The sequence below is a fragment of the Stigmatopora nigra genome, unplaced genomic scaffold, assembly GCF_051989575.1.
Source record: "Stigmatopora nigra isolate UIUO_SnigA unplaced genomic scaffold, RoL_Snig_1.1 HiC_scaffold_25, whole genome shotgun sequence".
In the NCBI taxonomy this organism is placed as follows: Eukaryota; Metazoa; Chordata; class Actinopteri; order Syngnathiformes; family Syngnathidae; genus Stigmatopora; species Stigmatopora nigra.
The window spans coordinates 4,079,389-4,095,624 of NW_027551604.1; the positions used below are offsets into that span (position 1 = coordinate 4,079,389).

A 16,236-nucleotide genomic window follows, 5' to 3' on the forward strand; every position below is an offset into this window, starting at 1 on the left:
TGGCTGCAAAACAAGACTTTTATCATTTTTTTTCTGTAGAAGTTAATGCTATTTTTTATTTTTTTTGCTGGCAAATAAAATAGTTTGTTAATGTACTCTACAGTGGGACTGGTGTTCTGAACTGGAGTCTCATGTTTGGCAAGAAGGAAGCTCCTGAAACCAGATTGAACATCCTGAAAGGTATGTTTTTTTTTCTTCTTTTTTTTATATTTGTTGCATCCTGAACTCCAAATGCAAAGTTTTTTTGTGTCACAAATTTAGATATTCTATGGCCAAATTTACCCATGGCATTTTAATAAAAGGCACTTTAAAATACGACTATATTTTTACCCTACCCCCCAAAATTTTTTAAACTTTTCTATAATTGACCCCTATCCTTCACTTATACAAAAAAACTAATGATAATCATTAAAAAATATATGTTTTCATTCAAATGACTGGTGAAAGGTAAGTCCCTGCTATAACTGAATTGCAAAATGTCAATGAAGACAAAACAGAGATGTTTTTGTTTTTATTTTGGAGGATTTATGACGCATGCACTGCCTCCCATCTGGTGTCAAGCCAGCCCTTTTTGCCCCTTTCCCTCTGGTGGAGTGACACCCCCTGTGCCAAGCCTCCTACATCCGCCTTTGTTTGCCCTTGAGAGGGTGCTACGATGCGGGTAGTAAAATCACTCTTAGGCCTGGAGGGGGAGGCCGCCAGTTGGGGACTATGCATTCATAAGTGTGTGCGTGTGTGTGTGTTGGGGCGGGGGTGTTATTTTGTGGGTCCTTGAGAGATGGCATATGCTGCTGTTTTTTTTTTTCTTTTTTTTTAAATGTTCCCCCCCCCTTCCCAACTTAACCCCTACTCCTTTGACAGCATCTGTTTTTTTGGGGTGACGCGTGCGTGAGAGCATCACGAGAGGTGGGGTCGGGCTTTGTTTCACCGTTTCCAGCTCGAGGGGGCCCAATCGCCATGGAAACGGATTTGAATTTCAAGCCAATTTGAGGGGTCCGCCGAGAGAACACAGGGTGGGATGAAAGCCATAGGCGTTTCCAGGAATTACTTTAAGTAGTGATGCGGCAGTCAGGAAATGAGGCAGCAACACAGAGAGCTGGGGTCTTTACTTCATGTCTCCCCCTTTCTATGTCCAAAGAATATTTGCAGCTGGTATGATGCACAGCTGGATTTCATCTCCACAAGCCATGTCGTATTTATTCGAAATTCTGGCCTGTATTAAAATTTATCCTCTGTAGACGAGGAACAAACACAAAGCACATGTGGTCATCAGTTATGATTCATGTTTAAAAAAAAAGGAAAAAAATGCCTCTGCTTGATCTTAAAACTGTTTTTTCCACAATGTTTATTCTTCAGAAATTTGGTCCTTATAAATATGCATTATATACAAAATAATATTATAAAACATATAAAGAGCAATGTGTCATATTTAAATTAAACTCTGGAAATCATTTAAAAAAACAATTACAATAGTGGTTTTGTAGGTTTGAACTGTTTTTTTTTTTAGGCAGGCAGTTGTGGTATGAGTCTTTTTGTGTGGGTCTTGTTTGGGTTGCATTGAAACACTTTTGTTTTCATCCATTCGTTTGTTTGACTGCTGCAAGTCTTTGTGGATTGAAAAGTATTTTTTTGTAGTGCAAACAATCCAAGAGGAGACAAAGGGCACAAATTTAGCATTTTTTTTAACTGTCCAAAACCCCTTCCCCAACACCCGATTTTAAGGCTTCTAGTGAACTTGGGCTGCATGGAAATCTTCAACTTGAAGATGCTCAGACATTCAGGACTCTCAGTGTTTGTGACGGTGGATTGTGGGCGTTGACCCTGAGTTTTTTGCTTTTTCTTTGCATAGAAGGCGAAGGTGGCAGGGGGTGATTGATCAGTAAAGGAGGGGCTAGAAAAACAAACAAAATCTCAGGCAACTTTCACTGATTTGTTGGCTGTAAGTCATTGCCGTGATGCTGATTATCACACAAGGCCAGAAAAAAATGAATGGCGGGGCAAGGCGATCCACCCTCGCCTCCTTTTCAACCGTCTGAGAGATGATAAATTAATAAAATGTTCCTCCATCTGTCCTCAAGTGTTCCAGAGAGCAGCGGCTGACATGTTGAAAACAAAAAACAAAAACAAAAAAACAACAACTTCCAAGTCTCTTCTAGGCTTTTGTAAACAATCCAGAATAGTCCAATTCTGCTTTGATTGTGTTTGTGTCTCTACTTTTAAACCTATAATGGGGAAAAAAAGAGAGAATATTGTTAGTATTACTCTAAAATGTATTTTTTTCTTGGAGTAAACAAAGTTAAAGGATTCTACATTCTTACAATAGCTATATTTTGCTATTGTATTTAACCCTTGGAGATTGGAGGACATATAGTGATGCATTTTATTATCAAAGTCAACTAAAGGTCTTCTAGGAAGGAACATTTCTGCCTGGTTTTTGTGTTTGACCTGTGGTCAGTGGTCTTTTGTGAAAAGCAAATGGAAGTTTTGGAATTCAATCTAACTCTTTTTTGCTTTTGTCTTTAATAGTGGGATAATGACACCCACAAAAGAATTGGCATGGATACAGAGATGGCAACTAGTTTTGTTTGGTTTTATCTGAACAAGATGGTTTTAAGGAAAAGAACATTGCTGACACAATGAAACAGATTCTGGCTATTATCCAACTGACATGACCACACTTCTTTTTAGTCTTTATTTGACTTTCGTTTTCAGAACATCGACACCCTCAAAGGGATTAGTAGGAATGCTTCAAAACATCTTCAGGAATGGAAAATTGAAGGCTTTTCTTGATATAACGGATGTAACTATGTCTTCCATGTGCACAAAGATACATGGGCTTCTTTCATGTCCTTTTTTCTTATAAACAATAACACTCTGGAAGGGATTTGCATGGATGGTCACGTAGCAATTTTATTAGAAGCAGGTGACAAAGACTGACTTTTCAAGGAGGTTTTCGCCTCTAATTTCTTGCCTGTCTGTTTCCTACCCAAAATCTGTCACCCCCTATGACTATAGTTCATATCTCCCAGCAATGACATGGTAGTATTAGACTGGTAGAGTTTACCTCAGTCGCTATGACGCACTCTCTCCTTGCGTCAGCTATAACAAATACCGACTGGTAGATGGAGTCTCTGGATGAGGATATCGTCGATATCCTACACTCTGGCTTTTCACTGTGGAAACAAACCCAGGCGTTTTAAATGGGAAACACTTGAATAGACATGCACATCTGTTGTTTTTGTGTCTAATGTCAAGATTCAATAAGTCTGGTCTTACCTGCACACTCTACTCGAGGGTCTTTTGTCTTCTAAACTCTTATCATAAATAAGACTTTTGTCTTCTTGTGACTTTTCGTCCTTAAACTCCTTTGATTTTAAGCTGTAATGGTCCAAGTGATAGTTTTTATGTATAAAGTTCGACTTTTCCGAGTCACAGTCTACCTCCAGGCTGACTTTTTGGTTCGTGTTTTTCAACTGAGATGCCGGTATGAGGTTATCCTGCTGAACACTGGACACATTGTTCATGGTTTCCGTGTCCTCCCGCTGCCTCCGGGCTTGCCGGTGGATGTGCCTCAGGGCCAAGCCCACCATGCACAACAGAACCAACAGCGCCACGAGCCCCACGGCCAGGGAGACTGCCGCCCACTGAAAACCATCTTGAATCTCTCCCACTTGGGATGTCACCGCGGCAAAGAACTCGCAGCTTTGCCCAGTAAAGCCAGGTGGACAGGCGCAAGTCACTGGGACTGTACTGGTGCAGACACCACCATTGAGGCAGGGTTGAAGGGGACACTCATCCAAGACCCTGTCACAATTACGTCCACTGTACCCTGGAGGGCATTCGCAGGTGTAGTCGTTGATCCGGTCAAGGCAGGTGCCACCGTTGACGCAAGGGTTCCCGGCGCACTCGTTGATGTTGATTTCACAATGCTGGCCTGTAAACCCTGCACGGCAGCTGCATACACGAGCGCCGCCGTGGATAAGACACTGACCGCCTGTAGGGAACAGGAAGAGGAAGTGTTAGTTTTGACTGTCAAAATGTATGAACAGTCCTAGATATTGTCTACACATATTGGGGTCAAAGATAACTAGTGTTTTTTGTTGTTGTTTTTCTCTGAAAGATGGAACAGATACTGGTTAGGTGCCTACAATTGTAGGGTTACCCCTGATATGTTACCCTACTTTGGTCCCCTTTGTAACGGGAAGACCAGATTGCCTAGAATTTGTGGACAGCTCTTCATTGTAGTGTTAAAATAAATAAAACAGCAGGGTAGAAATGATTGTGTTGGTAGCCAAGCTGTATCTTTGTCAGTATACCCTGTGACTTCTAAGCTTTTCTGGGTTTCATTGTTATGACATGATCCTTTTAGACAAGTGTTGTTCTGTCTTAGGGTTCCCACAAGGAGGCCAATGTTTGCGCATCTGAGCCCAATCAGCAACGTGGTGATTGTTCTCTCCACAAAGAAATAACTTCAACAGAGTTAAACAAGACATTTCTCCTTTTTTCTTTCATCAACAACGACCACTACGGGCTGCGGTGACATTTACAAGCTGTAGCTCTGAGCTGTCCACTGTTTATAATAAGGACAATAGATACCAAGTTCCCAGCAATTCCTGTTGTTCTACACACTTCCAGTTGCAGGAATTAGCGGTAGGAAGGGGGGGAGGGAGGAAGGTCGTACCATTAGCGCAGGGAAGCGACGTGCATTTATCCACTCTCTTCTCGCAGTTGAGGCCGGTGTAGCCACGGGGACACTCGCACATGTAGCTCCGCCCATTGTCTTTCTCCCAGCACTTGCCACCATGAAAGCAGGGCGAATCGGCGCACGTCAGCAAACTGTGTTCACAGTGTGAGCCCTCAAAGCCTTCCAGACACGAGCACATGTAGCCACTCTCCAGATTCTAAAGAGACAGTCAGATGGTTAGCAGACATCCATCCATTCATTTTCAGAACCGCATGTCCTGATCAGGGTTGCGGTGTGTTGGAGACTAAACCAGTGAGAATGGCGGGGTACACCCTAAACTGGTCGCCAGTCAATTGCAGGGCAACAAAAAACAATTTATGTTCCCACCTATAGAGTTTAGTTTGAGTCTTTAATTAAACAGATATGGACATTTTTAGAGAGTGGGAAGAACTGTGAGGAACTTTGCAAATTCCATTGACAAATACTAAGGCCATTGACTATTGACATTGGTTTAACATTGGGTTAATCTGTGTTTTTCTTTGGCACGGCTCTATCTAGCCATGGTAATACAACCAGAACTAATTATTTGGACAACTCTTTTATTTGTTTCAGTTACTCTAATGAAAGCAAATATTCTCAGTGATTTACAATAGTGCTTCTATTCTGGCACTGCCTGCTTTCTGGCATATAAACTTTTTTTTTTTTAATCTGCTCTATTTCCTCAAATGTTTTTGTAAGGAAGATGTGTGTTAAAAGTGTGTTAGATAATGTAATTTTACTCATTGGTGATTAAGTGCTGCCGCCACCAGTAAAAATCTGAGTTTTTCTACTGTTATTTTAGCACTATCATTCTTTAGCTTTAGATATTTTGCATACTTTGTTTGCATGTGATAAAATACTTGGGAACCGTTTTGCATGTGCAGTATGTTATATATAAAATGTATTATTTTTATTGATTTAAATGGTGCAAACAACAATGGCAAAAAAAACTTACAGTGCATATCCCACCATTCCGACAGGGGTTGCTGTCACACTCCTGCATCTCCAGCTCGCAGTTGACGCCCGTGTAGCCCGGCATGCACGTACAGGTGTAGCTGCCCTGGCCCGTGTTCATGCAGGTGGCGCCATTCACGCAGGGATGGTGATGCGTGCAGAAGTTCAGATCTACGCAAGGAAGACGAGGAGAGAGGGGTGAGTGTTTATTTACGACTGGAAAGAAAGTTATCTCCTCCATCCCATCCATGTGTATAATGAGCGAGGGGACCCAATTTAACTAATGCGCCCGAGTTGATCCCAATGAAAAGCCGGCAACATGAGAGCATCCTTGAAAGTGGACCAGTGCGTGAGGACGTATCTTTACCTTGGTCACACAATAGGCCTCCCCAGCCCTCCTGACAGTCGCACTGCCACGGCAGCTGGCAGGTGCCGTGCTTGCATGCCGGGTGCTTCTTGCACTCGTCGCAAAAAGTACCCTTCCAGCCATCTCGGCACCTGTAGGGGGAGACAAAAGGCTCATTTATTGTTGCAAATTGATGGCAGAGAATTTGAATGGAAATTGACTTTTAGTGTCGTCTTTAACTGACACATATAAACTGTTTTAAAGTCACAATTGACGTAAATATTGGTATGAAAAACACTCAAGGTTATACACATGGAAATATGCAATGCAAAAATGCATTCATGGTAGTAACTGTGGGTTTTTTACCATTTGTGCAATGTGACCATGCATTTTTAGGCTTTGGTCAATATTTGGTAATTGTACAATATGCATATGTTAGATGTTTGTAAAGTTAGAACCTAATGTAAAATCTGTGTTCATGTGTTCCCTAGCATAAGTATTGTTATTGTCTAAAATTTAAAAATGAATAATTTTAGGTGTAGTCTCATGGTGGCCATATTATTAGGTACACCTGTACAGCGGGTTGCAATCTATACAAGAATGGTAAAAGTTGCGTCATACCAGGTGGTGTTTGTGATAGATTGTGTATTCTGTTATTTGTCTAAATTCGGACTGGATTCATTCCAGACACATCAAAATAGCCAAATCCATTAAGTACAGTAAACTGACTGTAAAGACGTTCTATCTTCATGATCTACTGTGAGTGAGAGAGGATGTGGGAGCGGCTTAATGATGCTGTTCGGGCATCCCAAAGGGTTTTAACCTCATTCCTGTTGGGGTAGTGATGGATTTGTGTCGCCAAAAAGAGGGCAAAATGTGATCCGGGTGGAAAAGTAGACATTGGAAGTGGCCAAGTGGGGAATTTGCTGAGGTTCAGTGAACTTAAGCCTCTTTTTTTGCATGCATTGCAGAAGTAGCATTAAAAAAACTATCATAAGCAATGAATGTGAGACTAAGATGGTCGTTCTTGTTTTGTACTAAAAAAAGTGTGTATTTAAGGTTTAAAAACTTACACACACTCGCCCGGTTTGGAACAGTTGCCGTTCCTCTCACTGCATCCTTCCAGACAGATGGCTGTAGAAACAAATAGAACACACATATCAATATAAAAGTCTTACGCTTGCTTTTGAAGCTGTAAGTGAAATCCGTAAGTTTTTTTCTCCCTACATGGGGCAACGTTCTAGGTCACACTTGATGTCTTTATAAATAACATGGCAGAAATGTCCATGTGTCTCGCTTTGCCACTCATTTGATCTCCACCCAGCTGCTGAGGGGTTTGTTTGCGTAGAGCGGGACTCGCGGGGCTTGGACATTATCGCACGGCTGCTGACGGTAAGCAGCCAGTTTAGTGGGCAACAGATGCTCGCTCTCAATAGCAGACAGCTGTCACTATTGTTGTTTTGGCCGCCATATTTGCAGCTGCCGCTGCTATCGAGCGCGCGCTTTGCTCAGCGGCCCGGCGCGTGGCTGAATAATGGCGGCGTGATTAACCTCGACGCGTGTGAGGCACGCGTGCTTTGCGTCCTAGTGATGCGCGACCCCCTCCCCTCTTAAGCATTGGGTTACTGGGCGCGCGCAAGGCAGGCATTGTGGTAAATAATTGAGTAGTGTCAGGTAAACCACACCTGTCGATGCTAAATGGACGCCATTCAGAGCCACTCAGGCTTGTTGGAACTTGTTAGGAGTAAAGAGTTACTAAAGTAACCCAATTTACAGTAATACAGTGCAGAAGGTAACTTGATTTTTTTTTAAAGTGTCACAATTGTTTTAAGTAACGAGACATTTCACAGGTCGATATTGTGTGACACCATTTATATTGAAACGTTATAATTCACTGTGGTTGTGCACAAATTAATAGTTTAAAATTTGTTCAACTGTAAATAAGGAACTCTATAGGTCATCATGGATATTTCCGGTAGTCCGCCGTAAAAGATGAACCTCTAATTGTAACGCGTCAGCCCATATGGTTGGAATTTGGCGCCGCGGTTGTCCGAATAGATCTCGCCAATTTCTCTTTGGCCACCAAATGGCACGGATGACAGATCCATTGTCGCGTATACAGCACATGTTAACGATTACTCTCTAGGCGCCACTCTTTTGATTCATTTGTTGTGGTGAAAAGGCTGGTTCTCAATAGAGTCAGAGTAGGATGGGATTGTAAGGGCTGAGTCCAACCTTTTTATTGCAGTGATGTTTTTTGAATTTAAATGGCTATCATCAAATGTATGTTTTATTGCAAAAAAGCGCAATGTAGAATGGATTCTTCAAAAGCAATTTTTTTTATTGGCCTGTTTGAACTTATCGAAAGCAATAGTTTGGAAAAAAAGTTTCTTTGTGCAGTTGGTAGAGTTAGTGTTAGAGGCACATGCTTCATATTCATACATTATTACCTGCCATCCAAGTGAACCACTACATCATCAGTCAGAAAGCAAATATTTGGTCCTGACCACATGCAAATAAATGCACTGATCCAACATAATTTTTCTTAGCATACAAATGACTAAACGTATAGACAGAAAAAGACTTCATGTCAGAATAGTCTATATGGGCAAACATCTTTGTCTGAAAAAGTCATTGGCATCTTCCTTTGCATTTAAAATTTGGTCAAGAATGAGTTCAACGACCAAAACATTAACTAACTTGGTCAGGCCAGGCTTTCTTCTCCGTCTTTTGTCAAAACATGTCAAAGTGATGCATGTTATTTTTACACAAGTGGTAGTCTAGAAGCTACTAATCATTTAATTCCCCTTGCGACTTAAGCTATTTTACCGTTCTAATCTTTTACCCCCCGAACCTTTCGGATCAAGGGCTGAATTGCCACTCCTTCTTTCAGGGTAAGGACACTAAATTTGCGGATACCACACTGCTACTCTCATAACAAATCCAAATAATAGTCATTATCCGGCGCACTTTCTCTTCCACTTTAAGCAAATCCCCAAACAACAGAAAAAAACTGCAGACAAACACTGATATGAGCGGTAGTAGTCAATATAGCTTACGTTCTTCGCAGTATCCTCCCTTCCAGCCGGCCAGGCAGGACAACTTTCCATCCCTGGTGCAGGTGTAGTGTCCAAAACGGTCATCCCGGGGCGTGCATTTCTTGGAGCAGCTCTCGCCGTAGTAACTCTTGTTGCAGACGAAGCGGTAGGAATATCTCAGCTCTGTTTGCTCGCTGGTCTGCGTGTCCTGAGACCAATCGCTGCTCACACTCATTTGTCTTTGGATGGCGAAGAAGCTTATCAAAAAGTCGGGGTTGTTGCTTTCTGGAAAGAGTAGGAATATAGTAAAGTTGTGCTTTGGAAATAGTTTTTTGATATTTTTGAAAATATTTAGGCCAGTGATGTTTACTTTTTTGTCATCATGAATATTCTTTTTCTCTGGTAGTTATGTAACAAATATGTAAGGTGTTGTAGCATAAGAGTTTTTTTAAATATGCTTAGCATTAATATAGTTTAGCAAACATTGGTTAATTACATATAAAGGGTTTGTACCATTTCCTGGAATAGATACATAAAGGGTCACAATCCATTGTAGCCTTAAATGGGGAATGATTTCCTCTTTCCCCCTACACATTTAAAAGCGTATCATAAATTATTGTCCCTTCTAACATCATGTCGCGCCACTCAACTAATCTGCGTAGTAGCAAGCTGCATCCCTTATCACATCCTATACAGCCCAGATGAAAGATAAACTCAGGTTTTCAAATTTCCTCTTTCTCTTCCGTCGGCAAAAACATTCCCAGGCAACCCCCACCTCCAACCCTACCACCCCCACCTACCCCCCACCACCACCACCACCACCACTCCCCATCCCCGGTCCCGTCTTCCAACGGGGCGGAACAGAAGTAAGGTGTAAAATACAGGAAGACGCAGTCAGGGCTTCTTGGCAGCCGGCGTGTATTCTCACCGAAAGCCCCGCAGTTCGTTCCCACGCCAAAAATAAACCGCAGGAAGTTCAATTGTGTTGAGTACAAGAATGAAGAAGGTGTCCGCAAGTTCATAACAAAGAAGTGAATAAGGTGTGAAGAAAATGTCAATGCAACCAACAAGATAACACAAAAAGGTTATTAGGACTTGATATTTTTGCTATATATATATATATATTTGTACAACTTTTTAGTGTAAGGGCATCTGAGGTGTATGAAATATGTACCCATTGCGCCCTCCTGTGGTGATGATTGGAAACAGCAGTGCTTACCTACAGGTAGATTTCCATGAGAGTGCCAGGCTTCAATTATTAACGAAAAAGAGCCCTGTGAATGGAAACAAGCATATTATCATAATCAATTTAACAATATACTTGTTTTATTTCCAACTTGGACTTTTGGAATGAGTGGCAATGTCACTGCATTATTTCTAGCAGCAGGTGAAGCCCCTTTCCAATAGGGACCCCAAAAAAATCCCCTATCCAACTCCAATTCTCACGAAAGTGGAAAAATGTAATGAGTTAGTCCTTACCGGCCAGCTGAAGTTGAAGGGGATCTGGATGGGACCAGGTGGAGTGTCCGTGAACGAGTTAGAAGACCCCAGAACCGGTGTCCGGGCACTGCCGAATATACAGCCCCCGGGCGAGACCACCGCCTGGTAGTTCTTCAGGCACACCCTGAAGTAAGTCCTGCAGCTGGGCTTGCACGGCAGCCCATTGGCTAAGAGACCCTTTTGGTTCTTAAAGTCGTGGAGGTGCAGCTCAAAAACACCAGAGGCAAACACCTACAAAACACAGCAATAATGATCAAGGATTAGGCTTAAAAAAAGAGGAGTGGGATCCTGTTGCTGGCTTGTGGGGGTCCTCCCCATACCTGCGCCATGGTGCTGAAGGCAAGGGAGAAGAAGAAGGTGAACCAAGCTGCCATCCTTCTGCAGCCAAAGTGACACCCGCAATGCCAATTCCCAATTCCAGAGAACCGGGTGAATAAAAGAAGAAGAAGAAGAAAAAAAAGGGGGTAGTAATCCTTCCAAAAAAACAAAAACAAAAACAACAACTCTTAGCTCCTCTCCTTGAGAAAAACGTTATCCAAATATGACACGGGAGCAATATCCAAGAAGCGCGTCGGCGACCCCCTCTCCTCCTCCTGTCGCCCCTCCTCACATGGCACCGTACTCCATAAAAGTGCACGTCAGCGGCGTGTGCGCGCCCCCTTCTTATGTGCGCGTGTGCGTGTTTTTGGAGCGATGCAACAACAACCCCAAAAAAAGTTGCGCATCCACGGAGCATCCAGTCAGCCCGACGCGCGTCACTCTTGTCCGCTTTCAATGGGAGCGCCCTCCCTCATTTATAGACTTGTGCGCTTCAGCTCATTACATAAACTGCCAATCGTGGACGGCGTGCACCACGCCCACTCGCCCAAAACCACGCTCCTCGCCCCGATCTCCCCCCCCCTACTCGCCATCCTCCCTCCTTCTCCTCCTCCCTACCGCAACCCAACAACCAAATATCCAGATTTAATATGCGCGCCCACCACCATTATGAGCAAGCATGCAGCAACATCTGTCGACTTATTTTTGGCGCACACTTGCGCGTTCTGGGCAAAGACAATGAATGGATGTATGATGACAGGGGGGACTCAGCTCCATTGGACACTTAATTAGTACAAATATGTTGTCACGTGCCATTTATTTGGGTGGGAAATTGATGTCATATATATATATATATATATATATATATATATATATATATATATATATATATATATATATATATATATATATATATATATATATATATATATATATATATATATATATATATATATATATATATATATATATATATATATATATATATATATGTAATGTTGTTTAGAGATTTTTTTAGCTGTTATCACTGTTTTTAGCTCCTCACTTTTGTATTTACTTCAATAACAATACCAAATAGGAATTAAAAAAATGGGCTAATGTGTTCAGTAGATACAATGCGATAAAATATTAGGAAATAATAATAAATGTGTTGCCACTTACCACTTTGAGATTGAAAACCAGTATCTACAAGCCTTTAGGGCTAGTTTGCATTGAAAATACCAAATAAGGGAAGATGTTGTTTACAATTTTCCCTTACGCACATTTATAATTATCACTCACCCCTCCCCCTGATGGGTGTCGCGTGGCCACCTTGAAGTGCTTGCCTCCTATCCTCTCCACTCTTCTCCTCACCCCATTGTTAAGGCGCGTGTCCCTACTCTGGCCCTCATGCGGGTGCACAGTGTGCAGGCACATCACTATTCACCTGTATGCAAATGAACTTGCACACTGGGTTGAAGATGTCATTTTCAACCATGAAATACTTACCTCCTTTTCTTTTGTAAAATTGGTGTATTTATATACAAAGGATCTATATACATGCACATATACACTGCATAGTGTGTAATTAGATTGTCTATGTAGTATTTACATATACTAGGGAGATATATGGTTTACATGATCATATATTTACAGTGAGTACAGTATTCCGTATCTACGTTTTGCCAAAGACAGACATTTTAAACTCCTGAACTCATTTGAGCTCCCTTGCGAACCAAAAAAAAAAATACAATATCTACCGTTAATATCGAACTCTGAGACAAATGTAGCCACTGCTACTTATAACTATTAAAATGTATACTTTCCCAAGGTCATTCGAGGGATGAAATCTCCATGTTTTAAAGTATGCGCGATGGCTAAACATTGGCGTGTCGTCTGTTGTTTTTCCACGGTAGCCTAGAGTGAAAACGGAGAGCGTTTATTGTGTTTATACGAGCAGCAGCGGCAGCAAACTTGCATGCTATTGACACACCTGTTGTGTCCCCAGTGAGTCTACACGACACAATGGCTTATGAATGCAGCTCAGGCTCTCTTCTTTCTAAATATATAGATATACATATACACAAAACGCCATCAGCTGCAAATTCTCTTGCTTGTTGACTTTAAAAACATTCATTAATCATCGCCACCCAGCGAGTTACCATATTGTGACTGTGATTTCTCGGCCGTAATGGACCCCGTTTGGCAAACAGAGATGGCATTATCTACTTTGTTTTTGCTTTTTTTAATAGCCACAACTCCCGTCTACCTGCTGTAAAAGAGGCTATAAAAGGTGTGACGGGACCGCTTGTAATTTAGTAGCTGTGGCTCAACTGATAACACTCTTTGTTTTGAGGGAAAGTGAATGATATAAAGCCATATGTTCTTTTTTGTGCTTTATTTGACTGTCATTGTGTGCAATGATTTGCGAGCAGATTATGCACCATGTTTGAATAGGGAGAACATTTACTGGAAAAGTATAGCTTTAAAAAATAATAATAATGCTTGAAAATTGTGAGGAATCAAACTATTTATTTTTGTTACAATATATACACTGTGTGTTCACTGAAGAGATGAATGCCGCACTATAATGGCCACTGTCAATGGAAGACATATTTTCCTTGTGATCTACACACTTAGGTCAAACACTGAGGCACTCTGTTCAAAAGCAGAATGTCAAGTCAAAACGATAAATATTATCTTTCGTCATTTTTGTGCAACATTGCACATACTCATGACCACTTATGAGCCACTCTAAAGCAGTCACGCCATCTGACTGTCCTAATGGAAGATTCCTTTCCAGGGTTTGGGCCTTGTGTTTTAATTAACTGCACGTGGCATTTTTGCAGACTAACTGTTGATGGAAAATTAAGTACTCGATTTTTTAGGGATGTGCAACTCTTGCTGATTTTGCACAACACTTTTTTTAGCGGCACACCCCACAAAATCAGGTCATTAAAACAGCTTTTTGCTATTATTCCACCCAATAACATAATTAATCTTACCCCACATTTTCCGAAATCATGTATCACGCATTTTAGAAAAAAACATTTGTTATAATTACAGTTGGCATTGTTAGAAAATCGTGCAGAATTCATGGCCGTCTTCTCTAAACATTTTTTTTAAACCAAAGCATTTTTGACCAAGTCTAAATTTGAAGTGTAAAGCCGGATAAGAAACAAAGCATAGAGTGGGCCGTGGGGGGGCTTTGGGGTAGCCGAGCTGCTGTCATCGGATGCTTTCTGTGCTCTTATTTATAACATGCCTCACTTAAACGCATCGTATTGTTACGTGAAACCGGACCCTCGCACGGACCAGCTGCCGCCGTGCGCCTCTCAGCCGCGCTATTCTCACCCACTCTGTGAGAGCGCGGGACGAGGACCGTGCCTAGATTAAGATGTCTCCGCTTTCCAGAGGGTGGGAGGGGGGACTTTGGTGCTCCATCCAGCGAGTTTAGGGTTCACGCACAGGCCTTGGCATAGGTGCTTTGATGTGTTACTATCACAGCGTGTTTAAGGGTCAGCGTGGGATTGGGTCTTGGCCATGGACAAAGCGCCGCTTTGATTCCAACGCCGAGGTCTTTGTCTTTTGTGCTTTCGCTGTCATGCAAACTTTGCTGGTGCACTGATGGAGTAAAACCTTCTCCATCGGTGTGCGAGATTATCTATTGTTGTTGCCGGAATGTGGAGAATGTATTGAATGCCTACCCAGCCTTGACACTCAAGTGTCTCATTTGGATTCGCTTATGGAAGACTAATATAATGAAACACATGGCTCCCTTAGGTGTGGTCCGGGCAAACTGACAAGTTGAGTATTGTGCCTTCCTTATGATCAAAGTAGAGGGTTTGGGATTATTTGGAGCAATGATATCGGGATGGAGGATAAAACAAAATATGTGAAGGACGAATGCCTCAAATTGGACAGGAAATTGCTGATTTTGAAGTGGTCCTTTTGGGCATTTTCCAGGAAAGAAAATTTACCCATATAAGACTTAATTGGATGCAGGTATCGTGGAATAGTGGATTGTAACTAGTGTACTGTTTCACATGAGGGAAAATCACTTGCATTGATACATTTTGGCAAGCAAGGCAATTCAATTCTTCCATTAAAACCCAATTATCTTGGGACTATCATTTTTTACTAAAATATAGAACCATTTTTTGAGAATCCCCATGTAAACCTGCCATTGGGACCACCATAAAATCAATTTATGATTGAAAAATCTCATGTCTTTACCTATTTTTATCAAGCTTAGTTCGAGTGTAGCTTTACTGTGAATTAAACTCAGTAATCATGGTAACTGTATGTTGTTTACCTGTCTAAAAAAAAAAAAGAATGGATAGCATCGTTTTTATCATAGAAATAAATAAACAGAATTAAAATTGGCATTTAATGCCCATGCTATATAATACATCATTTTTATCTGATCTGGCTAAGCTCGTTAACCGGCTACCAGCTGCATGGAAGACTTGTTTGCGCTCCCTTCTCTAGAATTTGGTAGCAGGCCTCTGTGTCGTAAAAAAACAGTCATATGGCGATTTAAACGGCGAGGTCAATATGTTGCTGCAGATTGGTGGTGACGTCAGTGTTCTGGGTAGAATAGGGATGGGGATTTACGAGTTGCTCCTAAGGTTGCAAGTTCTGCCTTTGGCTCCAGAGTGCTCATGATAGCAAATTGGCTAAAATTCAGACAAAGTCATCTTTGATTGGCTATATCGTTCTCTTTTTGTGTGCCTCGCACGTGGGACAAATTGCCTTGCAGATGTCTGAATGCTCCAGTGTATTGTGAAGGTTTTGAGAGGTTTATGGTGCCAAGAAGAACAAAATATGGACTTGACTACTGAGACTACCCTTGCAAAAGACAACTATAATGATAGTAATGTATACTGGCAAATGTATTGTGAAAAGGAAAAAGGTCCACAAATGCCCCTCTCCAATCTGTTTTCTCCCTCATGTTCTGTTTTGGAACATTGCTTTCTCCTCTTGCGACTTTTTTAGTGTTTACTACAAACATGTAACACCACTGACCGGGTCTTCTGTTGGGCACCAGGGTGACGTGAACATGCTAAACAATTGTCGAATAGAAAAGCATTTCTTCATGTCTATTACTTCATTCCAAGACAGGACATTTTAGCAAATTGGCAGTGAAAAAAAATGCACAAATGCTGTTTTTTGTTACACCCTTGAGAGGAAACATCTCCACCAATCTTGTAAATTAGAAGTACAATCAGTGTATTACTTATTCCAGTCAAAACCTCATTGGTTAAACTTTGTGTTGGATAAGTTGGAACAAAAACCTGCACCCACAATGGCCCTCCAGGACCAGTTTGCCCACCCCTGGTCTAGACTCATTAAATTAGTGGTCAATTAATCAATGG

The 16,236-nt window shown here is 41.6% G+C and overlaps 1 protein-coding gene and 1 long non-coding RNA gene across 7 annotated transcripts in view; one reads left to right on the top strand and one right to left on the bottom strand.

Moving 5' to 3' along the window:
• Positions 1-16,236, top strand: part of LOC144192081 (uncharacterized) — a 148,380-nt gene that overhangs the window by 4,202 nt on the left and 127,942 nt on the right. For all 6 annotated transcript variants that reach the window (XR_013325041.1, XR_013325039.1, XR_013325040.1 and 3 more), the window contains exons 3-4: positions 104-180; positions 5,704-5,875. This is a non-coding gene — a long non-coding RNA (uncharacterized LOC144192081). The remainder of the gene's footprint in view (positions 1-103; positions 181-5,703; positions 5,876-16,236) is intronic.
• Positions 1,345-11,324, bottom strand: dll4 (delta-like 4 (Drosophila)). Its single transcript, XM_077711113.1, has 11 exons — positions 10,882-11,324; positions 10,541-10,792; positions 10,281-10,335; positions 9,083-9,346; positions 7,097-7,157; positions 6,045-6,175; positions 5,679-5,848; positions 4,682-4,901; positions 3,277-3,994; positions 3,065-3,173; positions 1,345-2,222 (listed from the first exon to the last, which is right to left on the bottom strand). Exons 1-11 carry the CDS (start codon positions 10,933-10,935, stop codon positions 2,217-2,219), a joined length of 2,040 nt encoding a protein of 679 aa, XP_077567239.1. The 5' UTR covers positions 10,936-11,324; the 3' UTR covers positions 1,345-2,216.